At 35.5% G+C, this 23,523-nt stretch overlaps 1 protein-coding gene across 3 annotated transcripts; it reads right to left on the reverse strand.

Moving 5' to 3' along the window:
- Positions 1-660: 660 nt before the first annotated feature.
- On the reverse strand, positions 661-9,233 carry LOC145771293 (uncharacterized). 3 transcript variants are annotated; one of them, XM_082583032.1, is made up of 5 exons: positions 8,946-9,233; positions 3,906-3,974; positions 2,614-2,876; positions 2,028-2,210; positions 661-1,212 (listed from the first exon to the last, which is right to left on the reverse strand). In XM_082583032.1, the coding sequence occupies exons 1-5, from the start codon at positions 9,067-9,069 to the stop codon at positions 1,147-1,149; spliced, it is 705 nt and encodes a 234-aa protein (XP_082439158.1). In that variant the 5' UTR covers positions 9,070-9,233; the 3' UTR covers positions 661-1,146. The 3 variants fall into 3 exon arrangements, with proteins under 3 accessions (XP_082439158.1, XP_082439159.1, XP_082439160.1); XM_082583033.1 differs by lacking the exon at positions 8,946-9,233 and adding an exon at positions 4,673-4,952; XM_082583034.1 differs by lacking the exon at positions 661-1,212 and adding an exon at positions 1,832-1,874.
- Positions 9,234-23,523: the final 14,290 nt, after the last annotated feature.

Below are 23,523 nucleotides of genomic sequence, written 5' to 3' on the forward strand. Positions count from 1 at the left end.
TTGGTCCCCAACTAGCTCAACAAAATTCTTGATGGCAAGTCTACAACTAACTAAATGTAGTGGTAATTTAGAATTTTTTTTTTTATTATAAGTTATTACAATTAATATACTATAATTACAATTATACAGTACAACAAAAAAAGTGTCAATTCACACAAAAATGTGTAATTAATTACATTTAATTACAATGGTAATTGACCTAACTCTAACTTGTACCGTTATTTCAATGCGCAACTGCTAACTTAGGGTGTATGCAGTTGTCCATGAGGGTGTAGTTAAATTTAGTATGTAGTTAACGACGTATTTCCTGACTTCCCAAGTGGCTACCATCCTGCTTGTGTCATGGCATACTGTTATGCAACACTTCTTCATTGTAACTGAAAAAAAGTTTAAACTAGCAATAGTTTGAAAATTCTTTCATCTGGCACCACTGCTAATAATTAATTCATTTGAGTTTGTGTGACTCATTTTGACAACTAGTTGCGCATCTCTGATTTGAAACTCTTTTTGAAATAAAAAATAATTAGGTAATCTGGTAACACCCTGAGCATGAACTACAGTAATCTGGCAACACTGTAAACAAATAAATTGATTTAACCTTTGCTGCACTTAAGCCACAACCACATGATAACAACCACTAACCATCTGCATGCCCTTAATTTGATTCCTTTATTGAAATTAGAAAAAAATAATTATTTACATATTGAATCTGCCAACACTGATATATTATTTTATTGAAATGGTGCATGAAAAAGACTTTAAGAAACAAAAGTTAGTTACCATAAAATAATGTACCTAAGTCTTCAAGATCAAAAACGTAAAGAAGAGAGTGAAATCCCGCTCAAGCAACTTCAATTTGCAACACTAGATGTCGTTGAAGAGACCTTCCAATAGAGAAATCTTCAACCATTTGCTAACAACACAACTGATTTATCGACAACATTGAACTTTTCGTTGATACAACGTTGTCTATCGTTGATACTTTGTCACCGTCAAACAAGCAATCCATGTAATAATTAATAGCTAATATCAAATCATTATACAATAACATCAAAAAGGTAAATAACAGCATCTCTCAATCGTGATCCTTGTACGTGAGGTAAATATTATAATTATCATCAATCATCATCATTATCAGTAGAACCATCATCGATCCTTGTACGTTATGTAAATAGGTTTGTTCTCATCGAAGCCAACCTCGATCTTCAAATTCTGTAGAAGACAAAGCGAATAATTGAATTAAAGAAGTTCCCACTTGGGATACTTTGCATCCTCTCAATTGTTGATGTTGTTTAATTTTTCAGTAAACGTCGTCTGCATTGCCGAGTAGTGAGAGCCCTGAAACGACGTTCGAAAGGGCGCCGGTTCGACACCGCTCAAGAGCATGCTACTGTATCTTTCGTAAGACACTTGATTGGTCGCCTGGAGGTGGTCACGAAGATTGGCTTCCATGCCTTCCCGTCATCTAAATCTTCAACTACCAGGTGTAGGCCGGATACGGGAAAAAATTTTATTGATACTATCTATTTATTGATGAAAAACTAAGTTGTTGAATCAATGTGAGGTTGACATAAATATTAACGTTAATTTAACGTTTATTGACGTAGAATCAACAATAGAATAATAAACTTTCGTGACTGTAAGCTAACATAGGCTAGCTAGGCTGCAATCACCAGAAGAAGTAAAATATTGTGAGATTCCTGGTAAACAATTCGAAGTTAGAGTTTGATACATGTTATGTTAGATAATATTTAAAGTAATTTGCGTTCTTCTGGTGACTATTTACTTGATTACCTCCAGATGTTAAAGATGATAACTAGCTTTTTGCATTCCCGACGTTTCGTCAATCAGCACGACTGACTTTATCAAGGTAGCTAAAACAGGTTAACACAACCTGTTCAGCAACGATGGCATAACACAAAAACATACTGATAAATAAATGAAGTAATAATATAAAGTTATAAATTTAGATAATAAAGTTAATAAATAAAGTTAGATAATATTGATACAGCGTAAATAAATTTCACTTTATTTTCCAACTCATTTAGGGCTTCTTGCAATCTGGCTCGCTCCTCCATGTTGGGTTCTCTCGCCGTTTCATTACCACGATTGAGACAATATCGCATCCCAACTTCCTCCTCAACTTTGTAGAATGTCTCGATGACGTCATCGACAGACAGGAGATTGTGTTGGAGATCCATCCGAACAATCTAAACACAATTATTTACTGTTATAATTCAACAATTAAAGAATGGTTCTTGAATGAGCTCTTTTGTTTATTTGTGAAAATTTAGTAAGAATAGTCAGAAAATGATAACAATTGAAAACAGAATCTCACTGGAAATCGGACAGTAAAAAAATGTAAAGTAACGTTGCATCAACACAACAAGTTTTTGAAGTCAGTCATTTTGATTGAAAAAAGATCGATAATAAAGCTGGTTGTCCCTCTCAACATCTTGTGGTAACCCAGTCTATGCAGTCGTCAGAAAAACAAAAAATATCACTTATTAAAAGCCCGGTGAGCAGTCTTGTTCTGTTTTTATATCAAGTTATGTTAATCTAACCATAGATCAACGTATTTAAACGTTGGTTTAAAAGTTTAACATGACTCACGGATCCATTCATCGATTTAATCGCCTCGATCCATGGACGGAATTGCTTGGAAGTCATTTTGCATCTGGACAGATCAAGGAATCGAACTCTCGCTGGCATTGACTCAAGGAATGACGTCACCGCATGGATGTCATTCTGAGTATCGGAGGATCGCATCCATATTCTCCCTCCACCAAAATGACTACCTGCGTTCGCGATCACTTCCTCGTCGTTGCTTTCTCTCAGGATCCTGCTGATGTTGATGATAGGACGACCATTGTGATCTTATAATGCAAAAATAATATCAATCACTATTAGCCTAGGCCAGGGGTTCCAAAACAGTGTATCGCGGCACACTGGTGTGCCAAAAGTCTTGAAGGTGTGCCGTAAAAGTCTAGTAATTTGAATGTTGCAAAGCTTCGTGTTACAGCAGGCTATGATAAACTGCTAACGATGTACTAGATAAATCGCTTAGTTATCTGACCACTTCCCACTACCACCATTTAGCTGCGTAGCAAAAATGTTCGTATTTGCCTACTGCTGCATGTCAGCAAACTTGAAATTGGCAGAATGAAAGCAAAAGTTCATCTTAAGCATAGATAGCTTCCTACAGCCGAGGCACAATGCAATGGACATTACTAGTTTTTGAATGTACATGCTTCAAGAGCAGGTTATCCTGATATTGCTCGACAAGCCATTCGAATTCTATTATCATTGGGTACAGCAGCTTACTTGTGCAAATCGGCACAAGCGTTGATCAAAGTGAAGCCACGAATCAAGACCATTTTTGCACAAATCATTTCAATAGCAGATCTAGAACTAAAGTAAATGATTTTACCAGCATACGTTAATTATAATGAAAGTAAGTTAAGAAATTTTAGCATGTACCGTTTGTTCAACGTCGCCGCTTCAATCAAAAAAACTGAAAAGCAACATTTCAAAAGAAACATTGACGCAACAGATCAAATCAATGTGCCGCGATAGATTCCGAAATCTTTTGGTGTGCCTAATCCAAAAAAGTTTGAAAACAATTGTACTAAGTTGTTCGTTTTATAGTTTAGAATTATTAGGAAAAACAAAACAAAACCGTATTAAATTACTCTTTAGGCTCAATACATAACATAAAGGCAATGTCTTTACAATTTTGATGATTTTTAATTTGAAATTTGAACACTTTTCAATAACAAAGGCATTTTTAAAAAAAATATGCAATATTGGTTTCCGTTCCCTAAACGCAAGCCGTCCCAAAATTGTTGAAATATCTTCAGCATACAAAACTGTGTTGACCACGTGAGCACATTTAGGCCACTTACTTGCAGCGACTTTCCAAGTCTTCTTGTACAGCTCTGAAATAAACACTTTCTGTTTTCGCAATTTTTCACCTGAAAGAAATAACATCATCATGAAAATTACGGTCTACCCACGTCATCTTTGGAGACGTACAACCTAATCCATTGTTACCATAGTTCGTGCTTTCACTGACCAGACTAGTCGAAACAAATACTCGATATGCGATACGGTATATGTAAATATTAGCTGAACAAGCTATAGTTTCTGTAATCCATTGTATTATTTGTGCAATAGCTCATTTTCATACGTAATCTTTATACTATTCAATGTCTTCTAGCCTTGGGAGTGACTTTGGCTTTGTCGGAGAAATTTTGGCTTGTCTGGAGGGTCGGAGTCGTCAAAAAAAAGACGGCTTGATAGAAAACAATGAACTACAAAATTATTCTTTGCATCATTTTTCAAAGTAACTTGCGCTTCTTATGTTTTGTATTGCGATTTAAAACTTTACCAGGAAGTGAAATTGTTTGTTCTTGTCAGTTTTAGTGAAATTTGCAGTTTCAATTTTAATCACAATATCAGTGAAAAACAGTCTGGCAACCCGTAAAAATCTAGCAACAGTGAAGCCAGTGTCAGAGCAGGCCAGTTATAAATTGAGTAGTCGGACTGGTATATTTTTCTCTGACTTCACAGCCCTAGCCCTACACAGCATTTAACAAAACAAAATTCGGACAATTAAGATTGCATTCGGTTTCAGCAGGATAACAAAGCATTGTTTACAAAACATAGTTACCTTTGGAATGATAAAGCTTTGGTGGAGAGTTTGCTTTGTTGAACCATAGAGAAATAAAACATAGTAACTTTAGCGGGTTTAGCATACTTTATTTCACACAAAATATAACATAATTAAATAAAATATACTCAAACGTTTTCGACACGTACGTGTGTCCTCATCAGGAATTAAATCTGCAATACTGATCTGTTTCCCACCGCATAATTTACTCGCAATCATTCTCGTATCATTTGTTCAGTTTGTGCTTTCAGTCCAGAGTGTCGTTACAGTTACAGTGCATAGTCAAATTTATCTTACGATTTTTCATTTTATGTATTGCAGATTTAATTCCTGATGAGGACACACGTACGTGTCGAAAACGTTTGAGTTTATTTTAACACTTTGCTCCTCAAAGGGAGGCCAGATTTGGCCCCCCCCTCATATTTCCTTTAATTATTTGAAGCACAGTAACGCCATGCACTTGGTTTTTCTTGACTTTTCCTAAAATTGCCAGGCGGATCTGATGATATTAAATTTGATGCTAAAAGTTGTGTAGTTTTCTTGTAAATTCAAGATTTTGGTGAATTTTTGCTATTTCTAGCTAACTTCCAGCAAAGCGTGAAATGGATTACATTGCGATAACAAGCCATAAGCTCATAATTGCTTCGTGCATCGATATGCGCGAGCAGAGAGAAACATCCTCTTGCTTTCCTTTGTTTGGTTTGACCTCAATAATACAAAGCGCGTTATTTCTTATGCTACAAAGAAAAGCCAGTGATCGCAAAGCTGTTAATTAGAAACAATAATAGCAAGCTTTTTTGCGTTATCAGCACTACAAAGAAGAATAGCAATCCACGATCAAAATAGTAGGCTATGGAGGCCACAAACTAGTCAAAACAGTTGTTTCAAGCAGATAATATTCATTGACGAATAAAAAACGTTACAATAAGAAATCTTCTCTTGGATAAAGACACGAAAACCTGGTTTCGAAATAAACGTTCAATGGAAATGCTCTTATTGACAAAACTTGCAATTGAGGAAATGTATCACTGCAAATGCTTTTGGGAGAAGCCGGAGAAATAGCGTTTTTGCAAACAGTAATTGTGAGATACACTCAAAATTATGAGATAGGCTCCATTTACACGTAGCAGCTAACTCGATGGCGTCCCTTCACTGCTTTATGTCGCCTACTTGTTGTTATGTCCTGTATTTTTGTTTCACAGTGCACTGTGTTTTGTTCCAAAGAGCGCAAAATAAAGATGATAATGCCTCATCTACATTACAAAATATTTTGTAATGTAGGCCTACAAACAAAATGTACAATGTACACAATGTACATTACAAAATATTTTGTACTGTAGACGAGGCATAAATTTAGGCGTCACATAAGACAAACAACAAATCAGCTTTCTTCATCATTGATTCAACATCTGAATACGTTGCGCCAATGTATAAGAGGCCGGCTATTGTGAAGACCCGCCATTTATAAACGATCCGATTATACCAAAAGTGGGACAAACTAGTGGATCAAAGAATGAATAAATAATGCTGAGAAAACTAAATCTAAGTGACGAACAATACCGATGTCTTCATTTATCTTGGAAAAATGCTGCCTAAACTTATCAACAAAAAATACAGTAAATAACGGCAAGGATCCCGAAAGCAGAATTTGCTCGACTTTGGCATGAATTTAGTCAGACATCTACAGTAATAATTCCACACATACAATAACGGGCTCTCAACTGCTGTAAGATACATAATAATCAACCTGGTTCTGGGCGATTTGTGTAACAGTTTAGGGGAAGACACTACTTGAAATGATGCACCACACAAAAGATTTTCAATGAAGACTGAGTCTAAAAACCGATGTGGATAGTGCTGCACAATAACTTCAAGTTTAGGACAGAAGAGGCACAAAATATCACGATAAAAATAAAGACCTTGTGGGAAATTTTCGAGAATCATAACACGATGCAAATACCATAAACGCTTAGTTTGCATGCTGCTCTAAGCTGGCCGGCAACCACAAAGGTAGACAATAGCCTACAGGCAGTTTATAATTCGATAACAGCGCAATAAACATTATAAATACGTAAACCGACAATTTTCTTTTACAAACATTTTACGTCTAATAGTAAATTTTCCCCCAACAATTTTTTGTGAAGCACTTGCAAACCACGGTTTTGTAAAATAATTCATCATTATTATTTTTTACTTCTCGGATATTGTAAAACGTCATCAGCAAAATCACAAAAAAACATTTCATTACTTCAATGTAGTAGGCCTAAGAATTTTTTATAGAATTGTAGCCACGTTGTTTCAACAAAGAAGCCATTTTTTAGCAATGTAAAGTTATAGAAAATAATTTGCAATCATGCAAATGGTTGGAAAGAATCTAGGAAGTCTTCTCACAATCTGGCACAAAATGATTATGTTTATTGTATCTCAGTAAAATGTTTTACGACAAACTTTGAAGCTTCGTTATAATCATTTTTATCTTTGAAGTCAAACGTTATTTTTTTTTGGCCAGAAACATAATCACTGCCTTGCTGACGTTGTCGCTTTTACGCGTATTTTTAGTGCTTCAAACAATAAGGACCCAGTCAGCAATCCAGTCCTTTTACATTGATTCAACATTTGTAAACGTTAAATTTATGTAGATTTGCTGACTGTGGGTTATTTCACATTTCCTTTGTTTACGCATGTTCCTCAATTCGCTGTTGCATTATTTCGACGCTGGCTGACTAAAAATGTATTTTCAAATTGATTGACACAATCTTCAATAAAAAGTGAGCTTCGAACTTAGCTTTGTTGATGTAAATGCTGTATTTTTTGTGGATGTAATTTATGAGTCATGTTTATAAACACCCGTAAGCGAAATGACTTATGATGTGGCCTGCATGATATTTGTGATGCGACTTGACACAAATCCACAATTTCAAAAGCACCTAATTTGAACTTAGAAATTTCAGATTATTTCAACAACTTGTTCAATTGTCTTCTCTCTACTAAAAATATTCATACTACAAACTCAATTGTAGACCTAAAATACACAAACGAAGATGTAAACAGCTATTCAAGCAGGCTAAGGTGTTACTTATGAGAAATTTGGTTCCATAAAACTAGAAGCTAGCCATGAGTTTCGGAATGCATTAGTTTAGGATAAAAATGTAAGACAACAAACGCAGTTTTGTTTTTTTCAAATTCGTGTAACAATATTACTCTGACTGTAACTATTTTAGAATCAGTGAGTAGCTTACAATAAGATTTGCTCGCAAGTCGTAAATTCTAATCAATGCAATGATTCGGCACACCGCACACACACTTCGTGCGTTCGATCGAGCTCTTTGTTATTTAGAAGTTTGCATGAAATCGGATTAGCACGGTTAATTAAAGGCGGCAAGTTAAATCAAAATTGTCGTTTTTGGGTACCTTTGCAAAAATTGAAATATCAAGTTTAACATATAAAATTTTAAAATAATGACTTTTCAAACTTATAGACAAATGATTTGCTTTCACACCAGTGCAACTTCTGTTGAAATAGCATCAGCGGATAACTCGTAACAGCTGATTGAATTTGATCCAAAAACGGCCCCCCCTTGAGCAGTTAACTTCCAAAAAAACGTTGAAAAGCAAAGGGTTAATTAATTATGTTATATTTAGGGCAAGTTTTTGCAACTTTTGCAACTTTTTTTTACAGCTTCCGGCAGCTTCCTAAATACTCAGAATTTATGTAGTATGATGTTTTAAGCTGTTTGTAGGAATTTTATATTGCAACTTTTTGTAACTTTTTTCTATTTTTCATGCAACTTTTTACTGCAACTTTTATCAAGTATTGAGCAAAATGTAAAGGAGTGATTTAAAAAACATGCTATAAAACTGTTTCTAGTACAGTATGGTTCTATTCTCTTTGATTTGCACAACAAAAGCTATGTGATGGATTAGCTGCATCTCAATGTTATCTATGACGCAACAGTTTGCTTGCAAGCTAGAAGTTCAACAACCTCAGCCAAGCACGACAGCGCCCGAACTAAATTAGAAGTGGAAGTATGACTTGGCTTTTGGCCAAGCCCGCATAAACGGAAACAGGTTGTGTCTAGTCTTTCGAAGTAAATGAATGGTAAAAAGGTAAATAAATAAATAAATAAATGCAACTTTTTACTGCAACTTTTGTTAAAATTAAGTGCAACTTTTTCATGTTTTTAGTGCAACAAAAACTTGCCCTAGATATTTTGTGTGAAATAAAGTATGCTAAACCCGCTAAAGTTACTATGTTTTATTTCTCTATGGATACCTTTGTTCATGCATGGATCCAATAAAAGCCCAGATAGAAACTGGACAACGACTGACCAGTGATCGACCAGTAGATTAGTTTGAACAAATGATGTGAAATTATCTAACGACATTTGATTGACCATGTATAAAGCGCTAAAAAACTCTTGAAAAGTTTGGTGTGAAAAATACAATCGTCGGTTACCCTCCAAAAGACCACACCTCCGATTTGAACCAAATAATGTCACAACAAGTGTTTGGACTTGTTCGCTTGTTAGGTGTTCTCTTTGAAGGTCTTCAGTTGTGATTAAGACAGTTTTATTCTCAGTTGCTTTAAATGCGAGCTTTGTCAAACTAGTAACAATTTCGTCCGACAACGACACAGCGTGATCTGATGACTTAAGGTTTTCCAGCACCCTTTGAAATATCCGGGTCATTGTCGAAATGTTTACAGCCTCATGTGATGAACCAAGAGAAGCTCTCAAGTACAATTGTAGCATCAAAGGATTGAGACACATGGATTCTAGATGAGGGGCTTCTACAGTTAATTTGTCTAAAATCTCGCTTGATTTATGGTCATTGTTTATTAAAGCATTAAATAACTTTTTCATGTTTTCAGTTGTTAGGTCTCCAACAATATATGTTTGCTTTGGGCGACATCGTTGAGAAATTTCAAGCATGCGGGCGTGGGGTCGTGAGGTGAATACAATGTGGCAATTAGGTAAAAAACGTCCTTGGCACAGATTTGATAAAAGCTCCTTGTAGGTGAGTAAAGTGTCATAATTAGATTTTGTCACTTTATCGCTCAAATTCCAATTCACCTGGTCAAATCCGTCAAAGATTAAAAAGCAATTTTGAGTGTGATTTTTCATCCAACTGAAAAGTACATTTTTTTCTCCGTTTTCTAAGTTAAACTTTACATCTCCGAGCAAAAATTCTTTCAAGGTTAGTTTTTCATCCTCGCAATCACTCATGCTCATGAAAGGTATCCTCAAAACAAGAAAGCCTCTATTTTGGTCTAGACGCCTGGCCAGGCGCTTTGATAACGTAGTCTTTCCCGTCCCAGGGTAACCGACGATTGATATGAAATTCTGTAATTGACATCGAGAAGTTAATTGATCAAATGAAACTTTTTTATCAGACTCGTCAAATTGAATTTGTCTGGTTTTGGGATCATACTGGTCATCGTTGGGAATGAATCTTCCCTCGTAGAAGTCAACTGACAGAAGTTCTGGGTAAATTTCTGGGAAATTTGATGCGGGATTATCAAACTTTGACACATCTACATCGAATTTGGGATGATAAAGTCCTTCTGTGGTTTTCTTCAGTTTGTCGAAGGCTCCAGTTGAACCTGAATAAATTTAACACGTATAAAATTAAATTAATAACTTTAAATAAATTAAAAAATAAAAATATGTGACAATACATTTCCTTTTACTGTAATACAGTAGTTAGCTACTTTCAGCTATAATAATTGCATTGGCAAGATTAAATCAATTAGTGTATTTGTAAGAGATGCCCATATAAAGCAAAGTAACATTAAATATGAATGTGCAATAAATATGCTAAACCCGCCTGCAACTTGGTTTTATGCGTTTGTGGCAAAGCAAAACAAGCTATCTACTAAAGCACTAACATTTGTAAACATTAACATGTTTTGTTTATTATGCTGTATATATTTTATAAAGAGAAACTTTAGCTTGGTTCTTTAGTAGAAAGTGAAATAAAATGAAGAATTGCGACAAGTTTTATTTTTACATTATGATCAAACATCGTGACGTGTTGTTATCTTTGTGATGACGTCATAATTCAATTATACACTTTCTTTTCTGGTTTCCCAATAAAAATGATTTTTTAACAACAAAATTACTAAAACTACAATACACCATAAAGATATCGACGTATACTGTAGGCCTTGTTTTTTGGTAAGGACGTTTTGTTGTTATTGCTTAATTTGTTCATCTTTGATGTGAACCAGATGTGTACACTGTACAGGAGTTGCAGAAGTCTCTGGTTTTGGCCGGAGTCAGAGTGGATCAGACGTGTAAACTTCTTGGCAAAAACAAGAACCGGATTGGAGCTGGAGTCTGATTTGTTTTGCCAATTGAAACTTCAAGTGTACAAATATTGTTGGTGAAAACTTCAAGTGAAAACTTCAACTGTATGGTGCAGTTGCTGTTTTATGTACTTTAATAGCTTTCTTTTCCAAGGAGTAATTTTTATGCTTTTCTTTTAATAAAAGAGATGGATAAGATATAAGTTTATCGAAAACCTGGATTGTGTTTGGTGTTCGGAGTCGGAGTTGGGCAAGAGTCCAACAAACCTGACTCGATACATTCCAGCCTGTTTGTGCATCACACCACTGATGTAAACATGAACATGTCACAAACCTTCTTGTTTTTCAGATGGGACATTAGTTTGTTCGGGTCGAAGAACAATCTTGGTTATGTTTTGCCGCTGGTCAATCTGGACCACTTGCTGATCAACATGCTGATGGGCATGATACTGCCGATTGTCCTGCTGAATTACTTGCTGTTGAAGAACAGTTATGTTGGTCAGAGCTTGTTCTGTAAGAAACGAAACACGCCATCTTGAAGTAAACACAAGTAATAGCGTCAAGAAATATCACAGGATCATTTTATGTTTAACATTTGAAAATGTTTAAATACGATATATGACGTCATATTCTCCTGCTTTGTTTGATAATATTCAATCGTTTGTCCTCAACCGTGCAACGTTTATGTCATTCACAATTACGTCCGGTGGTTTAAATAATTGAGGAAGCATGAAGGCCAATATTTGTGGCCACATACAGGATTGCAATTCAGTGTCTTGCCAAATACACAAACACTTGATTTTCAGCGACGTCGAACTGACGTTCTTTTGTGTATTGTAAAATTGTTTAACCATTCGGCTATGAGGCCATATGATGGTGACATGAAAATGCTCTCAAACACCAGAAGGAATAATGCGACATTAGAAGAGTCTCTTAGACAAATTATTCAAATGAACTTACCGGTATTTCCTGGCAATGATTGTCGTGTTTCAGTTTCTTTAGTTGTAGTTATTTTATTTTATTGTAGATTTTGTGGGGAAGACATGTTTTAATGCTTTTTTTTAACGATCTATCACCAAATCAAAAGAAATTTTCACAGTAAATGATTCTAGAAAACACAATTATGCATCGTAAACATCCCGCTCCAATATAAAGTTAAACCCAATAAATCAGACAACATCAAGTTATTTTAAGCAAACCAACATAAACTAAAGATAATACGACAAGTAAACACAGAATGAAGCTGATCACTAGGCGACTACACTAACTACAATTTTTTACAACTTGCTTAACATCAAATGTCATACATACAAAAGAATACTGTTCACCAAGAATTTCATCATAAAATGACTTGCGTTGTTCTAGTGACTGCAGACTAGACCACCATAACATGTTAAAAATGACAACCAGCTTTATTTTGGACGTTTCGTCAGTCAGCACGACTAACTTTATCAAGGGTTGCTAAAACAAATACACATCACCTGTTCAGTGGCAAATGACATGATACAAAACATATCAATGAAATTATGAAAGTTTCAAGAACCTAAGTAACTTATAAAAAACGCAACAAGAAGAAAATTTAATTGACAACGCAATAATACCTTGAAACAATCGCTTGCAGTCAATTAAATTGCTATCTTGTTGCGTTTTTTTTTTTTAAACTTCGGTTTTTGCAACTTTCTTCATTTCATTAATATGTTTGTTTTTTTGTGCTATTTTCCACTGAACAGGTGGTGTGTACTTGTTTTAGCAACACTTGGTAAAGTCAGTCGTGCTGACTGACGAAACGTAGGAAATAACGTTGGTTATCATTCTTAATATGTGGTGGTAGCCTTGTGTAGTCATCACAAGTCACTTTACAATGAAATGTCATAATGTGGTAATAAATCATCTACGCGGAATTATAGTTCTAACTCCGACGAAACAACACAGGAAGTTATACTTTTGATATTTCCAGTGCGACCAACACTGGATTCGAACCCAGGCTAACCAACTTGTTGACTGCGTAGAAGCGCTCAGCATCTCACGTCCTATAGTCGAGTGCTCACGTGACCAAGGCGTGTCAGAAAAAGAAAAGTGTAATATTCTACAATAAGCAATTCAACTCAAGTTTGTTTTTACGTAGATTAATCGTTGCTAAAAATTGATTCAACGTAAAAAAATGATCTTTTATATCTTTGTTGATAAAGATTTAACAGATTTATAATTGCAGATCTTACTTACTTGCGTTATTTATTTAACTCAGGTGTAGGCTAATACCTATTTGGGCATTTTGTTTAAAAATAAAAATAAAAAAAAATTTTCATTTGTAGTAGTGTAGGCTTCTAGGCTATTCAAAACAAAATAGCTTGCAATTATTCAAATTGATGAGTGTTCAATTCTAAAATATTGTGTTATATGGAAATCTTTATTCTCGAACTAAAAAAAATTTCCTTGAGAGCCTAATCCTTGCAGTTTCGCATACTTGTAGAGGCTTTGAACCACTGACGAAGGGGCCGGTCACTGAGGTCGACATAAAGTTTCCGATTGTTGAAATATTATTGTCTGTGAATTATTCCACCCACCAGGTTCCGCTGAATGGAGAGCAGTTCTTGAAAATGCGTTGCTTCAGCGCACACCTTGAGAATCGAACCAGCGCCGCTTGTTCTTGCAGTTTCTTCGTTCGTAAAGTCATACGCTTAACCAAGTGAGCTATCGGCAGATTAAACTTCACCCATCAGCACAAGTAAACAACATATCATCGCATAAATCTTATTATTAGATTGCATTACCTTAGAACTTTTGCCAATGTACCAATACCAAAAATGAATGGAAAGCTAGCAAAATGAATAACTACAACTTTGTGCGAAACAACTTTTGTTTCAGACATCGTTCAAAACAATCTTTCTTTACTAATACCTAAACATCTACTAAGTAGGCTATACAAATTGTAGGTTATTAGTAAAGTCTTTGACGACAGTTGATCGATCAGAAATAATCAGGCATAATTTTTCTCCACTGTAATTATTTCTTTTGGCTATTTTCAATTCAAGTGATATCACCGCTAAAGATTACAGTCTTCTACATCACTGTCAACGCTAGAATGTTACATACAGTATCTTGTATGACTGGACTCTTTTCTAGGTTGAATCGCACCAAATTACCGATCGTAAACTTTCTCTCCCAAACAAACAAACTCAGCAACAACACTACATTTAACATTATAAAAACAAAACAACAAACTAACTTTTTCGGCTATATAGCCCTTTTCATGCCTATAAAAGAAATACTAAACAATAAGAAATACTAAAGAAATACTAAAGAATAAGAAATACTAAAGAAAAGAAATACAAAAGAAATACTAAAGAAATATAAAGAAATACATAAGAAATACTAAGAAATACTAAAGAAGCATACAATATCACAACAAAAGTATGGTCTGATCTAAACATTTAAGAAACTGCTTGACTTGCTCACACAAAATGAGAACTAAAAGATTACGCAGCACAACGGCTCAAGTATTTGAAAAACATCAATTTAATTGTTGCAGAGAAAAAGTAGCCTACCTAAGTAAAACTACGAGAAGCACATGACATGACAATTCAATCAAACACTGTTAAAAGTTAGCATGCTTTGCCAGCAAAAAAATATTTTGCTGAGCCCTAAAAACGTGTAAGACATCGCTGTAACAATGCAGGTTGCATCGTGAATAATGTGCAGTCAGTAATGCTACTTTGCAATTACACTGCCCGCCCATTGCTATTGTCACTTATAGTACCTTGCCAGGGATTCGAACCTTGGTCCAATGCTTTGACAGTATTCATAATCACTGAGATGAGAAACGAACATTGTTCGACTCAACTGTTTTTGTCGTCCTGCAATGCTACTTAAAAATGTACTTTTGCAGAAAGCTGCAAAAACGCAGCTGAAACATTGGCAAGGAAGTGAGTAAGTGTAGCAACGGTTTGAGGAAGGGAAAGTATTTAACTAAAGATCTTGAAATCGTGCGATTTGATCGTGATACAACATCGCGATATACAATTGAGTAGTTTCCCATTAAATGTGATACGTGCCTCCTTGCCTCTGCGCCCAGGCATAAACAAACAACACGATATAAATTTATGTTTTTGTTATTAATAATTCTTGTACGTTATGTCCCAAGCTCAGGTATTTAATAAACGTTGTTGAATTTTTTGAAGGTAGGACGACAGGGCTTAAGCGCAATCTTAAGCTTAAACTACTGGATATTAATCCAAACACGACTAGGCCTATGGGGTATAGTAGGCTAGGTTACTCATGTGAAGTAATGTCAATAAATATTGGTGACCTTTTTTATAAACAATCATTGGAATGTTTCGTGTTTTAACAATCTAAGTAACATCACTATACAGTAAAGTGCTTTGTTTGCAACCTCAATTGTTGCATGTGGCACCAGCTCAGTGCCGAGAGTTTGGTCTTCGACTCTGGTGCTGGTATGAGGTTGATTCCAGGTCGGGTCAAACCGAAGACTTTGAAAACGGTACCGATTGTGTTCCTTCTTGCATAACGTAGTGAGAATAAGTCGGGTAATAATGTGATGACATCGTAAACCTGATACTGTGTAAAGATTAAAAACAGACCCTCTCGCTGAAAGACCTTAGCTGTTGTAGAGCGAAAATGAATAAACGCATAACATTATTATTATGGTTGCATGCGGTTATGTAGTGTCGTGCTTCACTGCACACGCGCTTTTTGATTATTCACTTTAATCAATTGTCCTGAATATGCACTCATGCATTGCGTGACAACAGATTTCAAGAAGATTGTTGAACAGCGGTTACATTTTGTAGACTGCAACTTTACAAGCTAAACCTATCGTCAGTCAAGCAGATTTCGTTTCAAAACCTCTTTAAATAATACAACTTGACTCAATCCTCCTCAATTTGTGATAAAGTTTCCTCTACACAACAATCTAGATAGAGAAGTTGCTTTTTTAAGGATATACAGAAATACTCAGCAGCAACATTAACTTCAGTTCAGAAATCGTCATTCCACTGGAAACAGTGACCCAACACCGTTGTGGCTAAAACTTTCCCAGAACAGCTTTCCCAGTTTCAAGTTAGCAAAAAAATTTCTAGTTAGCAAAAACATTCCAGTTTCAATTAATTTGAACAATACTGTAACTTTACGTTGTTTATCGTTAATATTTTCTTGTCCTCAAACAAGTAATCCATGTAACAAACAAACAAGCAGTCAACAGATAACATCAATTTATAGTAAAATGACATCAAATGAATAAATAACAATGTATCAATCATCGGTCTTTCTGCGTAAGGTAATCATCCAAGTCAAGCCAGATCACCAACTTCTGTAAAAGACAGAGCAATAATTAAATAAAGAAGTTCTCACACTTGGAATGCTTTGCAATCTTTTAAGTGTCGAATTCTTTTCCATCCTTCCAATCTCAGTTCAACTCCTGCACAAGACAAGGTACTGATCTCTTGAACAAACAGTTCATGACACTGACAGTTATCTCTGTTTAGTGGATTCGAACAAGCAGTTACTGTAGTTTTCGCAAAGTATTGGTATTATCGATGCTGCAGCAAACTAAGTCATTAAAGCAGCACAAAGACGAATCCTTCAAATATTCAGATAATTCTTCAACAATGCCAATATTATCCAAACATGTCAGTTTATATCGAATGCGCACCTTTTCAGTAACAAAATCCTGCGCACGTCACTGAAGGTAGCCTCAATACGCGTGGTTCATTGGATTAAATAAACCAACTACATCTTCTGCGTAAAACATTGTATGTGACGTCAAGAATGTTCTATCAGCATTTTTTGTTTTCAATGCAAAATGTTTCCAAATAAGTAAACTAGTTGCTGCAAACTAAACAATTATTGTAGGCTGAGTAATTAATGCAACCTGAGTATGGCAGGCTAATCTTATACAATTTATCCTACTGGTTATTATTAGAAAAGAGGCGTTTTTTAAATTTAGTTTCATTCAAGTCCTCTTCCAACTGATTGCAGCAGCGGTTCTCAACCGGGTGTTCGTGGACGTTTTCAGAGGGTCCAAGAAAGATTCCGAATTTGCAGCATGAGTGATAAATTACGACATAAAAAATTGATTGTGCTTTATTTGTGTATTACAGTGGTTGGTAAACTGTGCGTCGCAACGCACTGGTGCGTCTTTTTAAATTTCAAAAATCATCGCACAAAGGTTAAGCATCACATTTTCTAACTAAAAAAAAATCATATAAAAGAGATGAATCTTTTATAAGGCTATGTGTATGTTCAACTTAATTCCTTTGAGAAAGCAGATTGTTGATTAACTTGGAAATGTTACGTTACACAGCAGTCTATTGAAAACGCTGAAAACGTTACAGATCATTCTATCAGCACTCACAGTTTTACCATGACTGTGATTATAACAAACTATTGATTACAAATAAAATAAGGGAGAAATTCTTTGTAAAGGTCACAAAATTGTATTAATTTTGAATAAACATTATAGAAAAATATTAATCAGCATATAGATTACTGATTCTTGATCCTGTGTCTCAACCTGTAGCTCATAACATAACTTCGTCGATGTCATCAATCGTCGAAAGTGCATTGCGAGTTTAGAAAATTCTTTCAAGTGTGTAGCTTTGACACTTCCCAGACAGCCACTTTATCTAGCCCAGATCTGGTAAAGATTTGAACCAGATAACGTGGCTGTCTGGGTTACGATTTTTTTTCCGTTAACAGACTTAATAACTAAAAATACAGATAAAGATTATTTGGGGGTCCGCGACCGCTTTGAAGGCACCAAAAGAGGTCCCCCAAGACATAAAGGTTGAGATGCATTATACAGTTAAAGTCTATAAAAATTTCAAGACGTTAACTTTTATCGGTTTTGCAGTTGCAAAGTCGTGAATAGGCTAATATTGTTAAATATTTGACCTTTTTCCATGGGTAACTTTCTTATTTGCTGTGGGTCGAAGTTTTGTTGGCCTAAATCTTCTGCTTGGTCGATAATAATCCGGCACTGGCAACAGACTACTATTGTAATGTACGTTCAGTGACATTTCACCACTCGGTTAAATGGTGCCAGTTAGAGTGGCACCATGCTTTTGCGGCACAATTACAAGCCTTTCGCACCCAACCAGTGTGGCGCGCACACAATTTGGGAATCTCTGCCGTAGGTTACCATAGGTTAGCTAAGCTACACTCATCAGAGGAAATAAATTATTTTAAGATATTTGATAAAAAACGCGAGAATTGTTTAGTTTGATAAATATAACGTTAATACAACTAATAAGTCTCACTTTATTTTCTAACACATCCAGGGCTTCCTGCAACCTGGATCGTTCCTCCATGTTTGGACGTCTCGATCCCCCATCACCACCATCGAGGCATTTCAACATCCAAACTTCTTCCTCAACTTTGTACAATATTTCAATGACGTCATTGACAGATAGGAGATTATCATAGAGATACATCCGAACAATCTAAACACAAATAATTATTACGATAATTCAACAATTAAATAATCACTGTTGTTTGTGACGTTTTGTTCATTTGTAAAAATTTAATAAAAAATTTTCAGAAAATGATGAAAATTAAAATTGGAAACTCATTGGGTCTCGGACAGTGAAACAATGTACTGTAGCGTTGAATCAACGTAGCAATTGGTGTTAATATGACAATGCATTAATGCAATAACACACTGATTTAAAAATTAAACAAAACTTACGGATCCAGGCATCGATTTAATCGCCTCGATCCATGGGCGGAATCTGTTTGAACCCATTTCGCATCCGATCAGATCAAGGAATAGAATTCTCGCTGGCATTGCTTTGAGAAATGACGTCACCGAATGGAAGTCACTCTGAGTGTCGGAGGATTCCATTCGTACCCTCCCTCCATCAAAATGACTTCCTGCAGTCACAATCACTTTCTCGTCGTTGCCTTCCCGCAGTATTTTGCTGATAGCGATGATGGAACGATAACCATCGTGACCTAATAACGCAAGAATAACATCAATCAATATAAGCTCTGCTAATAAGAGAGTTGTATTGTGTACAAATCTCATGTGTGGTTTCTTTGGCGCTTCAACCAGCTAACCATGCTGTAGCCTAAAACCACAGTTTGGTTCCAACTATAAAATAACCAAACATTGCTCACAAGTTATTTATTTAAAAACAAATTCATTTATCTTTCAAACCGAAAACAAAATATTAGGAACAAAACTTTTGGGTTTGAGACAAAGTTCTAATTTGAAAAATAACTAAGGCCAACTAAAGTTTGCTTTGCATATAGAAAGTAAATTTACATGAAACTAACCAGAGTTTGCAAATTAAAGTAAATTTGTTTCTTAAAAACAAATACATTTTGTATTCTTTTTGGCAAAGGCTTTATTCATCATATATTGTGATTAGCCTCTGAGACTATATTATCATGTTCACTCAAGCAAGATGATGACCTCAATATGCGCTCAAGCGTGTCGTATACGTCAGCTCGTATCTTTTGCAACAGTCACGCATGTATAATAATATATGAAGGCAGCAACAATAAAACAAAACAAAATTACAGATTCAAAACCTTCAAATCAGTAGCGTTTGAGCCCAACGGGTCTTTTTGGACCCTGGCCAGGGATGATTTTAGGGGCCGGAAACCATCTTATATTCTTTGGATATACGGTATTGTTCATGTATATAGTGTAATGTTCATGTATAGTGTATTGTTCCTTTATGCAACCACAAAATTACTCGTTAACAGTAAAATATAGTAGGTATAGAATCAGTCATTTTCCTAAACTACCTCGTAAGTATGTTTGCATCATAGCCAATGCGGCCTTTGATGGACTAGAATACGTTCAGTTTGTAATTTTTCCCAGCGTTCCCTATGCCGTGCAGTTTCCCAAAGTGTTCTTAGTTGACTAATTGATTTATTTTTTTGAAACTTATCTAAAAATGTTGTTCGTTGTCTGCCACGATTACATCTCCCAAGAAGGCAACTGCTTAGACCAGCGGTTCCCAAACTGGGGTCCGCAGACCAATAGGGGTCCGTACAGCAGTTTCACTGGGTCCACAAAAGCAAAGTTCTTGGTGTTTTTTCATTAATTTTGATTCAATATTTAAACTAGATTTGAACTTAATAGACTCTGATATAAATTCCACTTGTTCAGATTTCATATTTTGCTTGCACAATGCGGTAAATCCGTAGTCTATCTAGGAAGGAGTTTGTGAGTTTAGCCTACTCGGTAGACACCTGCGGTTGATGAGCCTCATACAGGTCCAGTTGTAGTGACTGGACATCGGTAACGATTATTCATCAGAGATACAAATTACTAATAAATAAATAACGCTTTCTTGGATGTTTAATATTTGCCCTATCGTTATGATTACACTTTCACTGAGTTTTTTTAACATTTCTTGCAACAGACTGATAGTTTAACCGGAAAGTTAGTATCAAGTATCAAAGACACGAAAGTTGCGCTATCCAAAACCAAACCAATCAGTCATAAATTAACTGCAGCAAAGCAAGGCCTATCATGCTAATAAACTTCTCAGGGAATTTAATAGTTTTTGCATTACTTCCAGTGGTTTTTAGTAGTGACTTTTACTTTTTTACCTTATTTTTGTGCTGTGTTTTTTCCTGTGGCCTTTTTGACTTTTTTTCTACACTATGCTTTTTTATCTTCTGATTAATTTTTAAAAGGCCGTATTAAGGTGGTCCTTATTTGCCAACTTTTTAATTTTTAAGCGGGCGCCCTCTAAAATAGTTCCACTTGATGTAAAAACACTTTCTGTAAAATATTTTTTGTTTTAAACAACCAACCAACTCTAAAATAGTTCCACTTGATGTAAAAACACTTTCTGTAAAATATTTTTTGTTTTAAACAACCATTAAGGTATGCTCAATGACCTTAAAGTTGTTCTGTAAAACAGCCTGACTTAAGTTTCACTTTCAATGCCACAAGCGTGTTCACACGTTTATAGTGATGTAAAATTGTAAAATACCATGATAATGGGCTTCAGGATCAAAGATGTTGCTCTATCGCTTTTGTTTTGATCCTACAACTTTTTCCTACATCGTTGGTGTATTTTTAAATTTTTCTTGTTACAGCAGTAGCCAAAGTTTCATATAATCAGTTTGCTGGTTTTGGGACATTTAGATGTAGAATTTGTATGTAGCGGTTGTAGGCGATTGCGAAGTAGCCTACTTTAGTTGCCATTATTAGGGGTTGTGAAGAAAAGGTTTTCTTTCACGCCAATTGGTTTCTCAAACAGTTTTATTTCACAATAACTGTCATATTACTAAGGCATAATTTATTGACCTAACAGCTCAAAAAATATGACCTAGAAGTTCAACGTAATGACTAAGTAAATTCATGTTATTGTACTAATTAAAAAAACTTTCAGGGTTAATGGCACAATTTACAGTACAAGAAAACAGTTTGAGATCTACTTTGGTTGGGTCAGTGAAGAATGAATACACTGGTTCAAAATTCCCATATGTGCATGATGCTCTCCTCATGTACTTTTACCGGTTAACCCTTAGAAGGTTGGGCTCTCTGGAGTCTTGCTCAGTTTGGGGGGGGGGCTGTCGATTCTTCTTATGCTTTAGGAGTGATATTTCTGTTATTTTTTAAAGCACGGTTTCAAAACTTGGGATTCACTTTGTAAAATTATTCACGCTGAGCATATCCGAAAATTAAAACTATGTGAGTTTTAGAACTGCTCATATACGTTGAGATGTTGAGGTGACTTATGACGTTTGGGTTATTTGGTATTTTTTGGTAGAGTAATGAAAAACATGCATTGCAATGTTGTGATTAAATTTTTTTTACATAATCTCAATTTGAATCATTTGATTAACGAATCATTTGATTAACGAGGCCAAATTAATTACTTTCATCCAGCTGGTGGGAAAATTTTGTTCAATAGAATAAGAAATATTTCAGAGGATGTGCTGAGAAATGCCTTATATCTCTCAATTTATAACCTTTATTCGCTCAAAATTTCAGCTCAATAGAGGTGAATAAAAGTTAGGAAAAGTCAAGAAGTCTCATAGTCGCAGCCTCAGTGGTTTTAGAGATACAAATGTTGATACAAAAAAGTTGAATTGACAGCCCCCCCCCAACCTTCAAAGGGTTAAGGATCATGAAAAAACAAAACCGGAGGCAGCCAAGCACACAATCAAGGACATTTTTGCTTACTGGAGAGCAGCAAGGATTACAGTACGAGATGAAAGAAGGGCAATTAAGACGTTGGAAGATTTTATCACAGCATAGAAAAACCTTAAAACGAACACAAGTAGAAAGACTGAAACACAGAAAAGAAATGAAAAGGTCTTCACTGCAGAATCTCCAAATTTATTTGATGTTTCTCATGACAATGCTCTTCAAATAATTGACATTCCAGAGGACATAGACTTTTTGGTTATTCAACGGGAACCTGGTAGGAGGGCATCCAGTTCACACAGTAGCATCTGTGTTAGCTGCAAAAAGCCAGAATCTTTCAGTATTTGCTTTCAACGGCTCTTCTCTTCGATGATATTGCAGAAAGTAGCCTATCGCGAAGATAAGTCAAGAAAACTAAAAGCAGAGTTTTAAAGTTACAGAAATCTGCTAAGTTTTCACTGGGATGGAGAGGAGATGAAAAAGTTATTATTGTTTCTTCTAATGGCTTGGAATGATTTTAGCAGTAGCTGAACGTTTATTTGGAACAGGACAAGCCATGTGTGATGCCATTAACCAGACCAGTGAGTGGAATATCATAGAAAAACATTAAGGCGTTTATCTTTGACACAACAGCAGCTAACACTGGGCGACTAAAAGGAGCTTCGGTACTTCTCAAAGTGAAGTTTGGCCATGATGTCATGTATCTAGCATGCCACCACCATATTCAAGAGATTATACTTGAGGAAGTGTTTTCATCATTTTGGCGCTGCATCATCCTGAGAAATACAGCTATTTAAAAGATTTAAGCAGTTCTGGCCTAAGGTTAAACATCATGACTACATTTCTGGGATCCAGGACGAAGTTATATTGACCGCATTGGACAATCAATCTCAACAGATGATTCAATCCTATGCGAAGGAGCAGCTAAACATCAAGCATTCCAGAGATATTTACAAAGAACTCTTTACAATCACGATTTTGTTTTTGATGTCCATCAGAGAGATAAGATTTAGAAACCTGGAGCCATACACCGATAAAGATTTTTGTCTTGTCTTATTTACTCCACGAATACGTTCGTCTTCCGAAACCGTAGATTTTGCTTCACTAATCGTGAGCTCAAGTGTCTTAGAGACTTTTGTGTATTTACAGAGAAGTTCCACATTAAAAGCTGGCTTTCTCGTCTTGCATTTTCAGCTCCAAAAATAAACCTCCAACTAACTAAGGAACTGTTGGCATCTGGACACCGAATATCAATCGCTGCTTGAAAAAACTAAAACGATACGTTTGGTATCTGCTAAAGAAGCTATTGGATTTTCAATCTTTGACGCCTTCATTTTCATAAACAACAAGAGAAAGATGGTCCAAGCATTGGTTAAACAAAGAGCAGAACATCCAGCCAAACAAGTCAGA

Source organism: Aplidium turbinatum, chromosome 5 (assembly GCF_918807975.1).
Source record: "Aplidium turbinatum chromosome 5, kaAplTurb1.1, whole genome shotgun sequence".
NCBI classification, from domain to species: Eukaryota; Metazoa; Chordata; class Ascidiacea; order Aplousobranchia; family Polyclinidae; genus Aplidium; species Aplidium turbinatum.